A 20,211-nucleotide genomic window follows, 5' to 3' on the forward strand; every position below is an offset into this window, starting at 1 on the left:
AATATCCTTCCACTCAGTTGTTTCGAGTGTTAAGGAGTTTTCCGTTTGTAGTGGGCGGAGTATCCCTTATGCTCCTTTATTAATTCCATTGCTTATTAAAAAAAATAATAATAAAGATGTTTATATTCTGATGTAACAAAAAACTCAAGTTCAACCTTTGGTGCATGTGTAGTAAATTATGTAATTTTAAAATAGAACAAACAATTTCTTGTGCGTGTGAAAATATAGAAATTATGAGTTTAATTATAACAAGGAATAAGAGAGAAACTTGAAATAACGTAATCCTGAAATATTAGAATGAATTCTAACAACCATCAAGAGACATTTGAAGAAATGTAATTTTTCACAGTATAAAATAAATATATAAATGTATACTTCAAAATGCATAAGATCAGAGAACATATGGCACAAATTCTTAAGTTTGTTAGTGTCATAATTATTTTTCTTTTTGAATTCGTTGTTGTAATGGATGGTATCATTGTAACATATGGTAAATTCAATTTTTTAATTTATTTTCAAAAATTATTTTAATTTTTGGGTTAAATATGTTGGTAGTCCTCCTAAATATTTTATAATTTTTTTTAAGTCTTTTAAATTTTTTTTCAAAGATTGGTTCTCTTAAATATTTTCATCCATATTTTTAGCCGCTTCTGTAAATATTGTCGCTAATTCAGCCGTTAAATAATAAATTGTCACTAAACTATCGCTAAAATTGTCGTTAATTTTGTCAATAAGTTGTAAAAATTGTCATTAAATTGTAGGAGAGACTAAAAATATAGATGAAAAATTTTAAAAAGACTATTTTTCAAAAACTAAAACTAAAATATAAATATTTATGAGGACCACAAAATATTTAATCGTTAATTTCGTATACAATGTTTCATTATTTATTATTATTATTATTATTATTATTATTATTATTATTATTATTATTATTATTATTATTATTAATTTGACATCACACAGGAGCTGTTAAATGCTGGTCTGATGGAGAATGTCGTAAAGCAATGCCGGATTGCACTCTTCCTAAACGTCCAAGGTGTATATCAGGGATATGTGATTGTGTGTCATAGTAGGAATAAAGTTCAAAAATAATTTCAAAAAAAATGTGTAAATTAGGTTATCACATTTAAACAAGGAGACAAAATCTAAGAAAATATTTAGTTTAGGATTAATTTTAATTTCCTAATAAATAATAATTGACACAAAGGTGGAATGGGTATCGGATCAAATTTGCAAAACTTAAATAATTATAACTAGTATCTGAGTGGATAATTGAGGGAAAAGGCAATGAAAAAAAAAGGGAGGTGGTAGTTTAAAAAAATATCATATCTTCCTCTTTTTCACTTAAATTCATAAAACAAAAAATAGAGATTCATCCCTCTCTCTCTGAAACACCTCCGCTAGTCTCACTATCTTTTCGCTTCTCACAACCAATCTCTTATCTCTGTCTCTCTATTCATCGGCGGCTACCAAACAACAACCAGTGAACACCCTCCTTCCTTTAACCACACAAACTTTCACTGAAATTCTTCCCTTCGCCAGCACTTCGACATCACCAAGTCAACCACTACTTCCATTTATTAGTCCCAACGTAAATCACCACAAAATAGTTTGAAACACCACCAACCAACATGATTTCCTCCGCAACACGGGTGGTATATCAGTTTTTTCTTTTACGCTTTTTGATTCATTTCTTTTTAGATTTTGATTCACTTGTTTGGTTTAAAAGAATTTCTGACTGTGGTGTTTGAAGAGTTGTATTGGTTTCGATTGTGATTATGTTGCATCATTTGTAAGGTTGTAAATATGCATGGTATGATGCTACTGATTTTGTTTCTTATTATGTTGAAATTGGTTCGAAATGTATTATGCACGTTCGACATTGTATGTTGGTTGTCGTTGGGTTGTGTGTTGGTAAGCGATATTATGTTTCGCACGTTGTATTGCGTCGTGACGATATTGCGTGCATTATTCCAACTCTCGCATCACGTGAATTCGTGCGTGTTAAAAATATGTGCGTTACATGTTGTATGTTTTTTATTTGATTGTAATAAGCGCATTTTGCGTTAGCAATTTGCAGTTGATTTTTTTGTTTACGCGCGACATTTTGAATCTGTTGTCATCGCGTTTAACTCAAATAGTTATATATTATTGGTAGTTTTGTATGGCATCAATTTGCATTTGCTTTTGCTATTATGTTTTTTGTCACGTGACATTGCTTTTCGTTATGATACGATACACTGCGTTATGTTTTATTCGCATTTCAATTTGACTGTAATGATTGCATTTTGCGCTAGTGGCTTGCTGTTGATTTCTGTTTACATGCAACATTTTAATTCCACCGCATTTAAATAGGACTTAAATTTTATGTTTACGACTTTGTATTTGTGCCCTCTCCATACGTCAACTCAATTCTAGTCCATGTGTATCGTGAACTCAATTCGCGTCCTCACGTTAACTCAGTTTGCACGAAACGCCTTTGCGTACGTTAATTCACCATATGCGACTAACGTGTTGTGAATTTTTTCTATTCAATTGACATAAATGCATGTTGGCTCTGATTATTTTGTATGCGTGTTTATTTTTCTAGCTGTTAGCTTGCAAGTTTGCATCAACATTGCCTTACTGTGCACTAGAGATTTCATCACTTCGACCCCGATCTCTTCCATCACAGATTTGACCCAAATTTCTTGACATGCAGCATAGGATCTTTGTATATATTCAGCCTCATACAATGACAATGTCACCACAGGTTGCTTTCTCGAGCACATGAGATCGGGGCACCAAAGACTTGAAACCTTCATGTGTGACATCCTTTGTTCACTCATGTATCTTCTCAATAATCCAGCTCCAATACCTATATCAACTCGACTTTTGCACACATACCTTAGAGATCCAAAAATTTTTTTAAACAAAGTTACATCATTTTTGTCTTCCTCTGCATGCTTCTCCAATTTCAAATTTAGTTTGACAGGCAAAGATGTAGGATTCAAATCATCCATCTTGAACCTCTTGAGTATCTCTTTGACATAATTCCTTTGATGTAGAAACATACCTTGCTTCGACATTTGAAATTCCATGCCTAAAAAATAAGACAATTTTCCTAGATCCAAAATTTCAAATTCTCTCACCATCATCTCTTTGAACTTCGACAAGTTCTCCAAGCTATTTCCAGTTACCAATAAGTTATTTACATACAAGCAAATGATTGTTATATCTTGTGCCACAACCTTAACATAGACACCATACTCAAATTTTCATTTTAAGAATCCCAATTCTATTAAGTATGAGTCGATCTTCTTGTTCCATGCCCTAGGTGCCTATTTGAGGCCATAGAACGCTTTGTGCAAATTATACACCTTACTCGTTTCATCATGAATAACAAACCCATGAGGTTGTATGACATAGACCTCTTCGTCTAAATGACCATTCAAAAATGCTGACTTCACATCTAAGGGAAATGTCGACTAGCCTTGCTTGCATGCCAAGGCGACAACCAATCTGACATTCTCCAATCTAGCGACAATGTGCAAATACTTCAGATTAGTCGAGTCCTGCCCTCTAAGGAAATCCACGAAATACAAATCCTTCCTTATGTCTTGCTATCGACCCATTAGCATTGTGCTTCAACTTGAACACCCATTTCATATTGATAGCTCTAAATGTAATTTGGGTTATTTAAAGTGTGCTCTAAATGTTTAGTAGCTTTCATCATAACATCTATGACTAACATCATTGTGTTTTATTTTTTTCATTTTATTTATCCTTTCTTGCCATGTAGGGCATCTGAGATAATATGCCATTCTACTTTATTTAATGATTGATACATATTGCACAATAAATATGCAATGTTGAATTTTCTATTTTCCAGGAAGAATTTCTACAGAGGCTTCAGAGTCGTATAAATGTTTCATAAGATAGTTCTATCCCCAAACACTAGGTACCATTTCTATAAAAAAAACTTCAAGTCTAAGTGTTATGAGTTATGATGAAAAATAACTATAAAGTCCATCATAGAATTCAAGTCGCGTGCCTATAGTTTTAGGTGTAACTTATGGCTTATTATCATATGTACAAACTTATATTTCTTAGAGTCTTAAGAATATAACTTGGTGCTTTTTATGTATTATCCTAGGACTCCCTAAGGGCTTTATGGAATGCTTCATTTCCCGAATAAGAGCTCGAAGGCTCAATTTTATAGCAGTGAAAGACATGGGATGGAAACAGGAAGGGTTCACCAAGAAATTTTAGATAGACATTATTCTTGTCGATTTCATCCCTTGTCTTCATTCTAATTTTTTGTCAATAATGATTTCTATATCTGCATATCAGTGGCAGGGGTGGTGGTTACATATCCACATACCACAAGTGCAGACAAAGGTTTTTTACCTAACTAAATATCATTTAATGGCTGGAATCATAGAATGAAGTTGATTTAGTTAGGGTGGATGAGGTAATTAGTTAATAAATTGTTTGAATTTGTAATTGTCTCAAGAATCAGATCATGATGTGGCCCCTCTTTTCTCTTAGGTCACTTATAAATTGAAGGGTCATCATATCACGTATTACTGGTTTATTTTTCTCAACTCATCTAAACATCTTAGTTTCATCTTTAGTCGATGCTCATGTATGCTCAGGTACACCCATGCAAGCCATGTTATGTTGACTTTTGAAGTTTGAAATTAGCGTCGGTCAGACCCACTCTACACAATTTTGTTGACTTTTGAAGTTTGAATATAGCGTCTGTCATCCCCTGCTAAAAAATAATTGGTTGACTTCTAAAGTTTGACTTTATCACGGGTTTGGCACACACTGTTGTATTTTGTTGATTTTTGAAGTTTGACTCTAGTGTCGGACATCCCCCCGCTAAATATGATTTGTTCACTTCTTAAGTTTAACTTTAATGTGGGTGTTGCCCACGCTATTGTATTTTTTATTTTTTATTATTGACTTTAGAATCGGTCAAGCCCCTGCTAAATAATTTGTTTACTTCTGAAGTTTGACTTTAGCGTGGGTGTGGCCAATACTATTTTACTTTTTTACTTTTGAAGTTTGACTTTAGCGTCGGATAACCCCTGTTAAACATGATTAGTTGACTTTTGAAGTTTGACTTTAGCGTTGGTTAGGCCCACACTAATAATTTTTTTTTACTTTTGGAATTTGTATTTTTAACGTTTTCTTCAATTTAGCCTCGGCATAGACTCAGGCTGGCCTTGGCTACCTTAGACACAACTCTTTTTAGTCGACGCTAAATTGATACCTCTGAGCCATTTAACCTTAGACACGATTTTTCTACATATAGTGTCAAAAAACAGCCAACGGTAAATACTATTTTTTCTAATAGCGAGACATAAAAATAGCACACAAGATAAAATGGCTCAAAAAGTGCTCGACAATTTCTACTATTCATACAAGGTTGTAAGGGATTATCCTGACATAATAAAATAATACTTAACGACTATATTCCCAACAAATATTTGCTACAATAATTCAACCAATGGAATTACTTAAATCAAAGGATGACTCAAGGAAAAAAAAATCAAATAGAATAATTCTTGAGAAAAATGTAAAATGTAGTTTTTAAACAAGCTTATGAAAACTAGTTCCACACAAATCAAAAAGAAAGAAAAAAAAGTATTTTTAAAATCAAACGATTAATTAAAAATGATAGATATTTTGAATGAATATAAGCTTTTTTTACATTATTTGTTCGAGAGTAAACCAAGTTGATCATGACGAAATCATAAGTGGGGTAATACGACCAAAATATTCTTTTAATAAAAACTGTTAAATTATTGTGTTTTTTATTTTATTTTTAATTGTTTGATTTTAATTAATTATAAAATTTGTTGCCGATTGTACAACATTTTCATACAGTTATTTGCAGATTTCAGAATAAATGCATTTATTCGTTGTTATCAGATTTTTTAAGAATCAATACTAAACTTTATCCAGTTTTCAAATAATCAATAATATATTGTATATTATTGAATTTTTTTTAATTGTCTGATTTACCTGAATAATTTTTTGCATATTGTATACAAAGTTCTGCAAGAAATACTTTACATTTGAAAGCATAAAAAGAACGTTATGAAGAGAGAGAAAGGTTTACGCTCTCCCACCTCTCTCTAGCTTTTGATTTTGTTTTTTCGTTCAATGGAGTGGAAGAAGAAAAATAGGAAGATTTTCAGAGGGTTTTCCTCTAAATGGGACGTTTTCCCTTATGGAGGTAAGAAAGGCGCCACGGCGGAGATATTGGAAACAATTTTCTTTTCGGATTTTCCTGAAATAATCAGGGCAAAAGATGTATTCGGACTTTTCGGTTGTCATGGTAATGTGGCTGAGGTGATGATATCCCCAAGGAGGAATAAGTTTGGTAGGCGTTTTGGCTTCGCAAGATTCAAAGGAGCGGACGATGTTAGAATGTTGGCAGTCAGACTCGACAATATCTTGATAGATGGGAAGAAAATCCATGCAAACCCTCCCAGATATGAACGAAACGATACAACAGACAAGACAATGGCTAAACAGTTTAACTCCACAGGTGTTAACATTGAGAGGTTTCATTTCAAGAAGGGTGATGTAGGAGGTCCGGGGGCGGGTGTTGGAAGGCCGAAGAGCACCAGATCATATGCTGAATCAGTGGTTCTGGGGGCATCACGTGGGAACTCTGAGGCTCTAGCTTCGGTTAATTATTCTTCTAAACCTGAGGATAGAGATAGATGGAGTAAGGCGTACATCGGTGAAGTTCTGTTCCCAGGAGAGTCATACAACATCCAAACTCATTTTGAGATTGAGGGTTTTTTCTCAATAAAGGTTATCCCGCTGGGAGCGAATCTTTGCTTGTTAGAAGAAATGGAGGAGGGTGTGATTTCAGATTTGATGAGTGAAGGCAATACTTGGTGGAAACAATGGTTTAGAACCATTAAACCTTGGCAACAGGAAGCGGTTGATGCGGAACGAGTCACGTGGATACGGGTTCATGGCGTGCCTTGCCATGCATGGAACATCGACTTCTTTGAAGCTCTAGCCAACTCCTTTGGCTGCTTTGTCAACATGGACGAGAACTTCAAAGAGGGCAAGAACATGGATATAGCAAGGATTCTTATAAGGGTTCCTCTGTGTTTTTCTTTGGCAGAGAGAATATCGGTGAATATAGACGGGGAGCTTTTTAGTCTTGTACTCCGCGAAGATGCGTACGGGCCGTTTAGACTCATAATCAAGGAGGCTGCTACCAAGGCAAATAGTTGTTCTCTTTCCAGCTCTGAGGAGTCTTGGTCGGTGCCGGCAGGAAGCGAAGAAGGGGAGATGGACGGCGACAAGCTTTGGGAAGTGAACTCCACGGAGTCCATCAACAATGACGTTAGTAGTGTGGGGAGATGCAAAAATCCGGACAAAGGAAAGAACCATTGTGGAAACGTAGAATGTGGAAAGCTAGCTGAGGGTAGTAAAGATTTGGACCTTAATATTTGCTTCTCTTCTTTCGATGAAGCTTTACTGACAGCAAAAGGAACAAACAATAAAGAAACTGAAGGCGCTTTACATGAAAAGGTTTGTTTTGGAGCTGACTCTATATCCGACCCTATATCAGACTTTAACTCTTTGGGAACAAGAGTCAAAGATTCTTTTTATCAAACACCTGCTGGGCCCTTTAACGTGGTTTGTGGTCCCACTTTGGAAGTAAATGTAACACCCCAAATCTACCCGATAATTTATACAGAAAATCAGAGTATCTTAAAAAAAAAAATCATACGATGAAATAGGATGTCACATTCGTCATTTAATTCACTTACGGCAATTACGCCTCCACATAGATACGTAGCACTTAAACAAAAGCGGACAAATCATAACATTAATTTAATCCTCAAAAACACCTCATCAAATAATTTACTTCGCAGCGGAATCATCAAACTTCATAAATATTTAAATCAAGTCGTAGCATCTTTGCACGGTAACTTTAAGTTACAATTTAAATCAAAACTAAATAAAATTCAGCAATTAAAAACAATAATAAAAACAATCGTTTTATCCCCCCGAGTGCTACGTATCAGAGCGACAACCGACTCAACTCGCGACAGCTAATCCTTCACTCACTAGCATCACCTGCACGTTACCAGTATAAAGGCAACGGCGAAAACAAGCAAAGGGTGAGATATCAAACAATATAAATAAAGTCATGATAAAGAGTATATTACGGTTCAAGTCATAATATATATATCTCACGTCTCAATTTCAATCACAAACAATTCAAAAATCAAAATCATATAATCACGCACAACGTCACAATAAAGCACATGGATGAGACACGACTAATGCATCATGCATGTGGTACCCAGGGCTTCAGCCCCCATCGCCAATTGCCAGATAAAAGAGGCATCAAAAACAGGCATAGGCCTTCGTCGCTGTTTTGCCAATCCAGGCCGTCGCTACAACATGCAATTTATGAGACACTATGAAATGCAACAACCACAATCGATCACAAAACAACGTCGCATAAGGCATTTGCCTACGTCGCCAATATATATCAATCATTATTGATAATTACTCGTCACTTTAATTTCCTGCAACATCGCAAAATTCACAATATCTCAAAATATGCAACAAGTCAAAACATCCCCGAAAACGTCGCCCAAAAATACTCTACTGACAACTCTTACCTATAAGGGTAACTCTTATGAACCTAATTGACTAATGGTCTGACTCAAGTAATAATGAAACAATTCTAAAAGGTCAACTACCTTTAATTTTAATCTTTACAACTTATCAGATTTAACTCTAAACAATTCGAAAGTAACTCTAACAACCCTATTGACAACTCTAACAGGATTGAAAAGTAATTTAAATTAACTTTTATCTCTAATTCATATCTCTCAAATATTATTATTATTATTATTATTATTATTATTATTATTATTATTATTATTATTATTATTATTATTATTATTATTATTATTATTATTATTATTATTATTATTATTCATACTAACAGGGCCGTCTCAATTTTTTGGAGGCCCTGTGTAGGTTAGTCATGGTTCAACCACGACAAAATAATTATAGGCCCTATTTAACCATATTTTAATAGTGGCAAAGATTTATGAGGCCTATTTAGTAACAATTTAACCATAAAAAATTTGAGGTCCTGTGCGGTAGACCGTCTTGCAAGCCCTCAAAGACGGCCGTGCATACTAATAAAATACTTATAAAATGTTATAAATTAGTAAACTGAAATAAGATTTTTAATTTAAACGTGAGTTTATATAAGTGCCAAAACTATAAACATGATCCTATCCATTGTTATGTAAATGACGCTATAGTGTTTTACCAATTCCCATATCTATTAATTGTACTATCTACCCAATTGTTATGTCTAACAAAATATAGGCTGCTACAGTGTCAACTCGTTACATACCAATGGTTATATCTATTAAAACATGGGCGGTACAGTGCTAATAGAAAAATGATAATAGTACAACATATATATATTGATGAACTAAGAACATGATGTACCAATACTACCAATTGAAACGTGGTATAACTCATGTATTGCTACAGTATGCATATGAGGGTGTTCCCCTCGGCACTATGATAGGTGTTTCTCGTCATAGCAAGGGGACGGTCGTTCCTCTACGGCGTCTCAATTCCAGAAAATTATTATTACAACATCACAAATTTGTCCTCACCACAGAGAATATTCGTCAATCATAATTTCAATTCAGGCAAGGTAGTCACCGAACACTAACCAGCAATATCATTAAAACAGAGAAATTTCCAACCCAAGAACACAAAATTATTCATACATAGCAGACAAGTTTTCAATCAAAACACAGAGAATAAAATTCCCCAAATCCACATACAATCCATCATGTCCCTATTTATAGAGCAAGAACCCCACCCTTACCTTTGGATCGAAGGTTGCTCAAAATCGTCCCGATCGAAAATCCCCAAGATTCCTCTTCCTGAGTTCACTGCTATGCTCTCCTAATTTCTCCCTCTTTTGCTGGTTGTTCTTCTAATTGGTGTTATGACTCAATGTTTCTAAACCTAATATAATACTTCTCTAATATTCAATTTGGGCCACCTCTCAAAACACACGTGCACACTTACAGCCCAATAATTTTATTTTATTAAAACTCCAAATTTACTCGTTAACTCTTATTTTACGGTCTAATTTTATTTGCTCTGAAAATTTCCAAAATAATACTCGACACTCTAATAATATTTCTAATACTAAAAATATTAAAAATCTCGATTAATTGTCGAACCGCTATCCCGAACTAATACCGACTAAATTGTCCTAAAATACGAAAATTTCACTAAATACTCCAAACGTCTAAATTAAGCGAATAATCGAATTTTCGGGCGTTACAACTCTCCCCCACTTAAAAGATTTTCGTCCTCGAAAATTCATCCGATACCACCATCCTTAACTTCGTTCTAGTTTCCGACTCTCCGATTCCCAAATTGTGCTTGGCAACACTCTAACTACCATTCCTTCGAAACGAGGAAACTCAACAAGGTTTAAATCTAACATACTAATCATTCAACACAATTAGGAACATTGAAACAACTAGCAGCACCAATAATCAACGATAGTAATTAAAGTATTACTAATGAAATACGCACCTCCGGTATTCCTGTCCTCATTAGCTGTTTGAGTCCCAGCTAAAGCGAATACTTTTCCACTTCCTGGTTCCCTTTTCGGTTTCTGACACTTGCTACTAATATGCCCTTCTTCACCACAGTTGAAACAAATAACTTCCTTATGTCTACAATCAGTAGTTACGTGTCCTGTCTTACCACAACGGAAACATCTTTTCTCCCCAGCAGTACATACATCACTCTTGTGGCCAGGTTCTCCACATTTGAAGCAAATCACGCTAGCAGGAGCTCCTCCCCCACTAGTTCTCTTGCCATTAGCCACTTCTACTTTTCCCTTTCCAACTGGAGCATCATAAGGTGTGCTACGGTTCTGCTTACCTCTCCTATCCTTGACAAGCTTGTAATGTGCATTATGATCTTCTTCATAAATCCTGCAACTATCAACCAAATTAGGAAAGATACGAATCTTCGGATACCCAACAGCTTTCTTGATCTCAGAGCGTAATCCGTTCTCAAACTTAATGCACTTTGAAAACTCAGCACCCGCCCCATTATAATACGGGTAGAATTTAGCCAACTCAGTGAACTTTGCAGCATACTCTGTCACTGACATACTCCCCTGTTTCAGCTCAAGGAACTCAATCTCTTTCTTTCCCCAAACATCTTCAGGATAATACTTCCTCAGAAACTCTCTGCGGAACACATCCCAAGTGATCTCTTCACCCGCCACCTCCAATCTCTGACGAGTCTCTAGCCACCAGTCGTCAGCTTCGACTGCCAACATATGAGTTCCATACCGAACCTTCTGCACCTGAGTGCAGTCCATCACGCGGAAGATTCTCTCAATCTCCTTCAACCACTCCAATGCGCCGTCGGGGTCATGCTTGCCTTTGAAGACCGGCGGATTCTCCCTCTGAAAAGTCGCCAAACTGCGGGATCCAGCATTCTCATTAGCATTTGGCTGATTTGCCAAAGCCTGAGCCATAGCCTCCAAGGCGGCAGCAATCGCAGCATCGTTTCTCCCAGCCATCTTAACTTAGCACTACAACAGAAATAACAGTCAGATAAAAGTAATTAACAATACTCGATTGTTAACTAACTAGTAGCAGGAATTGTTATGAATATGTACTTAACCCCTAGGTACATGGTTCGATTCCTGCGGAAGGCAAAAACAATATTTCCTGGGCAGCCGATAAGCGGACCTAGGGGGGATTATTGATTAAGCTGGTGACATGCTTGGTAGGCCGGAAGCCCTGCGGGGTAAGCGGAAATCCAGGGTGTTACATTAAAAAGGCGCCTTTTTAATGTAACACCCTGGATTTCCGCTTACCCCGCAGGGCTTCCGGCCTACCAAGCATGTCACCAGCTTAATCAATAATCCCCCCTAGGTCCGCTTATCGGCTGCCCAGGAAATATTGTTTTTGCCTTCCGCAGGAATCGAACCATGTACCTAGGGGTTTAAGTACATATTCATAGCAATTCCTGCTACCACTTGACCATATGGTCAAGTGGTAGCAGGAATTGCTATGAATATGTACTTAAACCCCTAGGTACATGGTTCGATTCCTGCGGAAGGCAAAAACAATATTTCCTGGGCAGCCGATAAGCGGACCTAGGGGGGATTATTGATTAAGCTGGTGACATGCTTGGTAGGCCGGAAGCCCTGCGGGGTAAGCGGAAATCCAGGGTGTTACAGTAAATAAGGAGGCAGCTTTGAGTAACAGATTTAGAAGGAGGAAAGTGGTGGTATCCAAGTCTCTAAGGCATTTGTGTGGGCCAGTCTTTCCAAAGAAACCTAGGCCCAAGAAATTTGGTAATTTAACTCAGGCCCAAAATCCTGTTCATACGGATCATTTTCCCTCTGGCCTAGTTTTGAACGGTGGTAATTCTGCTTCAACGCCAGCACGGGAGACCGATATCGGCTATGCTCATGGAGAGATTTCTAGTGAGTCTAATATCATCCGTTGCAATAACAGGCTGAAACTTCATCTTCGTCCCCCATCGGAGGACAAAATGTTCAGTGCTCTAATCAATTTAGGAGTGGGAGCGGGCAGTATGGGAAAGGGCTTGAAGGAGATGCTTTCTGATCAGATTCAGGACCATCAGAGGATCGTGGTAGGAAGGAAGGCGACATCTCAAAATTCTTAATGATTATAGGAAGTCTAAACATCAGGGGAGGAGGCAGTAAGTTGAAGTGGAAACGGATTTGCAATATTATCAATAAGGGTCGTGCAGACATTTTTCTGATCCAAGAATCGAAATTAACGGAGATTTCGGAGTCGTTGGCCAATAGTTTATGGGGAGGACAGGACTTTGGTTACTCTTTTTCCCCATCGGTTGGTGCTGCGGGTGGTTTACTGATCCTGTGGAAATTGTCTACAGTTTCGGTCGAGTCGAGTTTTCGCGAATTCGGATACTTGGGGGTTAAGGTCAGTTGCCAGAATTTCTCTTTTTTTGTCGTGAATATTTATTCATCCTGTGCCTTGGCTGAGAAGAGGATTTTGTGGAGAGATTTGCTGAACCTGAAAAATAAACACACTGATGGTGAATGGTTATTTGGGGGAGACTTTAACACCGTGAAATCTAGAAATGAGAGGGTTGGAAGATCTGCTGCCAGCACCGATTCTGAGAGGAGATATTTTTCGGAGTTCATAGATAGTTCCGGCCTTAATGATGTTCCGTGTAAAGGTCGCAAATTTAGTTGGTATAGTGGGGATGGGAGATCAAAGAGCAGGATAGACAGGTTCCTAGTATCCGATACTTTAGTTTCTATGTGGGGAGTTGTTGGCCAATTCATCGGTTCCCGGGATATTTCCGACCATTGCCCGATTTGGTTAGAAGTCGATAAAGAGGATTGGGGGCCTAAACCTTTTAAGTTCAACACCGAATGGTTTTCAAACAAGAATTTCTTGCCGTTTGTCGAAAAGGAGTGGAAGGAGATGGAGGTGTTTGGAAGGGGAGATTTTGTCTTGAAAGAAAAAATCCGGCTTTTGAGAGATAAATTGAGATGGTGGAATAAAAATGTGTTTGGTAGGTTCGACTTGGCGGTGGAAGAGGGGTTAAGGAGTTAAATGAGATGGAGGATTTGGAGGATTTGAATGCGGAAGACTTGGCTAGGAGGAAAGAGGCTAGTAAAAACATTTGGATGAATCTTAGAATAAAAGAAAACATGCTTATTCAAAAGTCGAGATTGAAGTGGTTGAATGACGGCGATTCGAATAGTAGATTCTTCCATAAAGTTATGAAGGAGAAAAGGAGAAGGAATCACATTAGTAGCTTAGTCACTAGTAATGGGGTAGTGAGCTCGGTTTTAGAGGTAAAAGAAGCGGTGAAGAGGCACTTTGAAAGCAAATTTCATGAAAGTTTGAAAGATAGACCGATTTTGGAAAATGTCTCTTTCAATTGCTTAAATTCGGAGGCTAGTCAAGGTTTGGAAGAACCTTTCTCGGAGGAGGAAATAAAAGGCGCGATTTGGAGTTGCGATGGGGCGAAGAGTCCGGGACCGGATGGTATGTCTCTTCTCTTTTTCCAAAAGTGTTGGTCTTTTATCAAAAGGCATGTGTGAGCGTGCATTAAGGATTTTCATACCGGGGCTGTTTTGTCTAAATCCATAACTTCATCATTTCTTACCCTTATCCCGAAATTTTCTAATCCTTTGGGATTAGACGATTATAGACCCATTTGTTTGGTTGGTTGCATATACAAAATCTTGGCGAAGTTGTTGGCTAATAGGATCAAAAAGATAATGCCTTCTATTATTTCCTATAGTCAAACCGCTTTTATCCCGGGTAGGAATCTTGTGGATGGGGTTCTTGTGGCTAACGAATTGGTGGATTTTGCTTCTAAGGAGAGAAGGGAGTGTCTCCTTTTCAAAGTCGACTTTGAGAAGGCTTATGACAAAGTCAATTGGAATTTTCTAAGATTCATGATGAGGAGCATAGGATTTGGGGACAAATGGATGAGGTGGATGGAGGTTTTAATTTTTTCTAGCAAGATGTCGGTCTTGGTCAACGGTAGCCCAACGGGGGAATTTGAGGTGGAAAGAGGGTTACGTCAAGGAGATCCTATCTCCCCGTTTCTTTTCGTGATTGTGGCGGAAGGCCTTAAAATCTTGATTGATAAGGCGGTGGAAAATGGGGATTACGCGGGATTCAAAGTTCAAGGGAGTTGTTTTATTGATGTTCTTCAATTTGCCGACGACACCTTATTGGTTGGTGACGGTAGTTGGAATCACTTATGGGCCATCAAGACGGTGTTGAAAGGTTTCGAGATTGTTTCGGGTCTTAGCATCAATTACCATAAGAGCAAGCTTATAGGAATTAATGTTAATGATCGGTTCATGGAGTTGGCTACGGTTTTCCTTGGTTGTCGGGAGGAGTCGAAGCATTTCAAGTTTCTTGGCATTAACATAGGTTCCAATCCTCGTAGAATCATTTTTTGGAAGCCTTTGGTTGACGGAATGAGGAAGAAGTTATCTTCGTGGAAGAGTAGGTGGGTGAGTTTCGGCGGTAGAATAACTCTTATAAAATCGGTTTTGTCAAGCTTGGCTATATTTACTCTATCCTTCTATAAAGCTCCGGTGAAAGTCATAAGAGAAATGAACAAGATCCAAAGTAATTTTTTGTGGGGAGGAACGGAGGAAAGACGAAAGATGCATTGGGTCGGGTGGAATGAAGTTTGTTTACCGGTGGAAAATGGGGGTCTAGGAATCAAAAGATTGGATGTTTTCAACAAGGCTCTTCTATACAAATGGCGATGGAGGATATTAGAAGAATCTAATGCTCTTTGGTATCGTTTGTTGAAATCTCGATACGGAGATATTAATCTTGATGTCATTCATGGGAGACGTAATTTAAATCACAACCGTTCTTGTTCTGTTTGGTGGGCGGACATATGCTCGCTAGGAAATAACCATTCGGTAAATTTCTTTAATTAAAATTGCAGGTTCAGCTTGGGCAACGGATATTCAATCTCTTTTTGGCATTCATTGTGGCATAAGGGAGAACCTTTTTTATACCGTTATCCGGAGGCGTATGCAGCGTCTGGATTGAAGGAGGTATTCGTTGCTTGTATGGGGGGGGGAGGTTGGACGGTTTATGGAGTTGGGGCAGCTTCGGAATTTCGAACGCAGCTGTTGGTTCGGTTGCTGCAGAGATTGCAGGTCTGCGGAGGGAGCTGGAAACCGCTGTCCCAGCCATTCTTTCTGCTGCTGCTGTCCGCGACAGCACTGTCTCAGCTGAGGCTGTCCGCGACAGAATCGTTTGGTTGCCTTCGGGTGCGGCTGCATTCACCGTTTCGTCTTGCTATGCGGCCTTGTGCAAGATGCATATTCCGTATGGTCCACCGGGAGCTTTTGACGTTTCCTACAAGTCCATTTGGAGGGTGGATGTCCCCCTTAAAATTAGAGCTTTCGGTTGGCGGTGCTTTGCTAACGGAATTCCGTCTAAGGCCTTGCTCCTCAAAAGAGGTATCCTTTCTCCTAACTCTGATATCTCTTGTGTTTTTTGCGGTTGTAATCCCGAATCTTCTGTTCATTTGCTGTTGGAATGTCATGAAGTGGAGTTAGTTTGGAAGGAAATTGCAAATTGGTTGGGAACGATCAATTGTAAGGTTATTGATTTTAAGGAAAGTTTCTCTTCCTGGTACATCACTTGTAGAAAGCTGAACATTAAAAAGGGAAAGGCGGGAGGTATATGGTTGGCAATCATTTTGAGCCTTTGGTTGCGTAGGAACGAAATCATTTTTAAGAATGGTGTTTGGAATGTTAGAGACGTCGTTTGGGGGTGTAAAGCGCTCCTCTAGAGGTGGTCATTTATAGGGAATATTACTCAGCCCAATTGTAATTTCTATGAGTTTAGCAAAAACCCTTTGCTTTATCTAGCTTAGATACTATTTGGTGGGTAATTTTCCGCTGTTGTTTTTTCGGCTTCCGTTTGTATCTTGTAACACTTTTGTTCTGTTATTAATAAAATCTTGCTTACTGAAAAAAAAGAAATACTTTACATTACATGTAGTTTCAAAATATATGTATTTTTCATTTTTATCAAATTTTTAAAAGGTTGGTGGTACCTAATTAATTTTTGCATTTTTACCGAATTTTCTAAAATCTAGTAAAAAAAAATTTTTTTTTAAAAATTTGACATTATGCATATTTTAATTGTTTGATTTAACTCATGCGAAATTTTTGCTGCAGATTGTAAATAAATTCTGGAAAAAAAATGTTATTTGTGGATTTCTCTGATTTCTGAATAGATGTTGGAATGTAGACATAATCTGATAATCACTTTATTACTTTATCATTTCGATAAGGGTTAAATATGTTATTAGTCCCTATAAATATTTCAATTTTGACTTTTAGTCTCTATTAAAAATATTGATTTTTAGTCTATATAAAATTACTTTTACATGCAATTTTAGTCTCTGTAGAGAAATTAAAACTGCGTACAAAAATAATTTTATAAAAATTAAAAGTTAATATTTTTTATAAGGATTAAAAGTCAAATGTGGTAATTTTATAATATTTAATCTTTCATTAATTATGATTTTCCCAAATGACTAAGTTATATCCATATTATTTAAGAAGAAAGACTAAGATATATTTTCTTAATTGTGTGGGGAAATCTAAGGCACACGTAAATTTTGGCCTAGGAAATATCTTACTAAACTTTTAATCAGTTGAGTTATGGTAAAAGTCTCTCAAGCGTGAGAAGGTAACAATGAATTATATAGGGTGAATTAAAATAATTATTTTCTATTATTTCTACTATCTCTCTCTAACAATTTTGTTAAAACTTATTTTTATATTAAACCAACGATTAAAAATGTTAAAAATAATTTCAACACAATTCAAACCATTTTTGTTCACACCTTTAATATGTATCATCATTTATTCTCTCCATCTTGGAGTGTGTTGAAATTTTAATATTTAATATAATATGATTAATTAGGATCCTTGGAAATTATGAAGGTATTGCAATCTAATTTTAATTATACCTCTCAAAAATTGCTTGTTTCAAACGTTTCTTTTATAATAAAGATGTTTATATTCTCACGTAAGAAAAAACTCAAGTTCAACCTTTGGTGCATGTGTAGTAAAATTATGGAATTTTAAAATAGAACAAACAATTTCTAGTGTGTGTGAAAATATGGAAATTAAGAATTTAATTATAACAAGGAATAAGAGAGAAACTGAAATAATATATTATTGAAATATTAAATTCTAACAACCATCAACAGACATTTGAAGAAATGTAATTTTTCACAGTATAAAATATATATATAAATGAATACTTCGAAATGCAAAACGAGAGAACATATGGCACAAATTCTTAAGTTTGTTAGTCTCATAATTATTTTTCTTTTCAAATTCGTCATTGTAACACACGGTATCGTTGTAACTGATGGTAAGTTTAATTTTTTAATTTATTTTATTTGTAGAGTTATATATGTTTGTGTTCTTCTTAAATTTTTTTATTAGTCTCTCAAAATTTTTTTTTAAAGAATGGTTCTCATAAATATTTTCATTCATATTTTTGGTTCATTCTGTAAAAATTGTTGCTAATTTAATCGTTAAGTAGTAAATTGTCGCTAGACCGTCGTTAAAACCGTTGTTAATTCTGTCAATAAATTGTAAAAACCGTCACAAAGTTGCAGAAGGAATAAAAAAGTGTATAAATATGAAAACTATTTTTTAAAAGAAATTTTTTTAAAAACTAAAACTGAGTTATAAATGTTTACAAGGACCACAACCATATTTAAACTCATAGTTTCATGTATAATGTTTCATTATTTATTATTATTATTATTATTATTATTATTATTATTATTATTATTATTATTATTATTATTATTATTATTATTATTATTATTATTATTATTATTATTATTTATATTTAACTTGACATGACACAGGAGCTATTAAATGCTGGTCTAATAGAGAATGTCGTAAAGCAATGCCTGATTGCATTCGTCCTAAACTTCCAATGTGTGTATCAGGGATATGTGATTGCCTGTAATAGTAGGAATAAAGTTCAGAAATAATTTCATGTATTTGTAACTCTAATATTGATACTTTTGTTAGTATTGTGTTCTTCCGATTTTGAGCAGAATGAAATTTATTTTAAACCATAAATATTTGATCTTTTTTAGTTAAAATATGAATTTCATAAAAATGTAATCATTTGTTCAACAAAGAAGGAATTACACTAAAAAGAAAATAGTGCATGATATAAAAGATTGAAAAGGAAGCAAAACAATGTCTTGTTTCCTTTTCATTTTCTTATCATTGACAATTTTTTATTTGGATTGTAATATCCTCATGTTGGACCTAAAAACGCAAATACATATCAGACTAGAGAGAAATTCACAAAAGCTTTGTTCACGTAATTCAATCAAATTACCTACGTCTCTACTATAGAGCATATATACAGTAGAAACTCTTTAAATTAATAATATCAGGACTGGAGAAATTTATTAATTTAGAGAGTTATTAATTTATCGATAAATTAATAATTATTAATTTAAAGAGTTTTTAAGTAATTATATTGTACATACCAAACAAAAAGGCAAATTAGTCTATGCCTCTAAGAATTACGTTGCAGCGAACCTTGGGACTCAACGTAAATTAATAACTATTGTGTTCATATTCATTGGAAATCAATACTGACTTTTGAAGTACAGTAAATGTAAACAAGATGAACAAATGTGTTCAATGTATTCTTAAGCAAGTTTGACATATATAACTTACATGATTTTTAAGTTTCTATGAATTATTAAATTTATGATTTTCATGGGACTGAAAATTATAAAGGGATTTCCCGAAAAATTATTATCTTATTATTTTATCGAGTTTTTCAATTTTTTACATTGGCCCAAGTCGGGACTGGACAAATTTATTATTTTAGAGAGTTTATTAATTTACCGAGTATTAATTTAAAGAGTTTCTACTGTAATTTCATCTTATTAAATAGTTCTGAAATACAGAAATTAAGGTTTTAGTGTTACAAAAATATATTGGATACTAATTATCCATATTAGAATAATACCCCTAAACCGCTCCGCAGCCCCACCCCTTACCAGTTGATATTACTTATGAGTCAAACTCAACACTTCACTATATATGATGCAATTTCTTTTTTGCTAAGCAAATGATTATGCTTTTATGTAATATATAAATTAATAAAAAATGTTTATGCTTTAAAATATATTTCCTTCACTATATGATACATTTTTCATTTCGTTCAGCCTAAGATGTATAGTGTGTGGTACAGTGTGGTACTCTAATTTTATGCTTTAATCTTGCGTATTTAACAAAAACTAAAAATAATAATTGAGTTAGAATTATCTAGATATTTTGTTAGTTAAAGAGAAAATTCCAAAAAAATTAGTAAATCTGGTTATCACATTTAAATAAGGAGACAAAATATAAAAAAAATTTAGTTTATGATTAATGTTAATTTTTTAAAATAATAATCCAATTTTTAACAGTTATGCAAGTAAATGGCACAAGGGTAGAATGGGTATGCGACCAAATTTGCAAAACCTTTTTTAAAAAAAATGAAGATTAATATAAAAAAAGAATATTGTTATAAAAAGATAGGGGGACATCAA

The 20,211-nt window shown here is 35.3% G+C and overlaps 1 protein-coding gene and 2 long non-coding RNA genes across 3 annotated transcripts; 2 read left to right on the forward strand and 1 right to left on the reverse strand.

Moving 5' to 3' along the window:
- Nucleotides 1-290: 290 nt before the first annotated feature.
- On the forward strand, nucleotides 291-4,258 carry LOC131598950 (uncharacterized). Its single transcript, XR_009282451.1, has 3 exons — nucleotides 291-490; nucleotides 967-3,943; nucleotides 4,139-4,258. It is a non-coding gene; the product is annotated as an uncharacterized LOC131598950 (long non-coding RNA).
- Nucleotides 4,259-10,570: 6,312 nt separating this feature from the next.
- LOC131596863 (uncharacterized) lies at nucleotides 10,571-11,632 on the reverse strand. Its single transcript, XM_058869599.1, has one exon. It carries the CDS (start codon nucleotides 11,630-11,632, stop codon nucleotides 10,571-10,573), a length of 1,062 nt encoding a protein of 353 aa, XP_058725582.1.
- A 5,756-nt stretch (nucleotides 11,633-17,388) lies between these two features.
- Nucleotides 17,389-18,756, forward strand: LOC131598951 (uncharacterized). Its single transcript, XR_009282452.1, has 2 exons — nucleotides 17,389-18,005; nucleotides 18,514-18,756. It is a non-coding gene; the product is annotated as an uncharacterized LOC131598951 (long non-coding RNA).
- The last annotated feature ends 1,455 nt before the right edge of the window (nucleotides 18,757-20,211 follow it).

The sequence above is a fragment of the Vicia villosa genome, linkage group LG4, assembly GCF_029867415.1.
Source record: "Vicia villosa cultivar HV-30 ecotype Madison, WI linkage group LG4, Vvil1.0, whole genome shotgun sequence".
Classification (NCBI taxonomy): Eukaryota; Viridiplantae; Streptophyta; class Magnoliopsida; order Fabales; family Fabaceae; genus Vicia; species Vicia villosa.

What these genes read in the sequence shown, in the direction of transcription:
- LOC131596863 (XM_058869599.1), bottom strand. Translation starts at nt 11,632, where the DNA reads ATGGCTGGGAGAAACGATGCTGCGATTGCTGCCGCCTTGGAGGCTATG.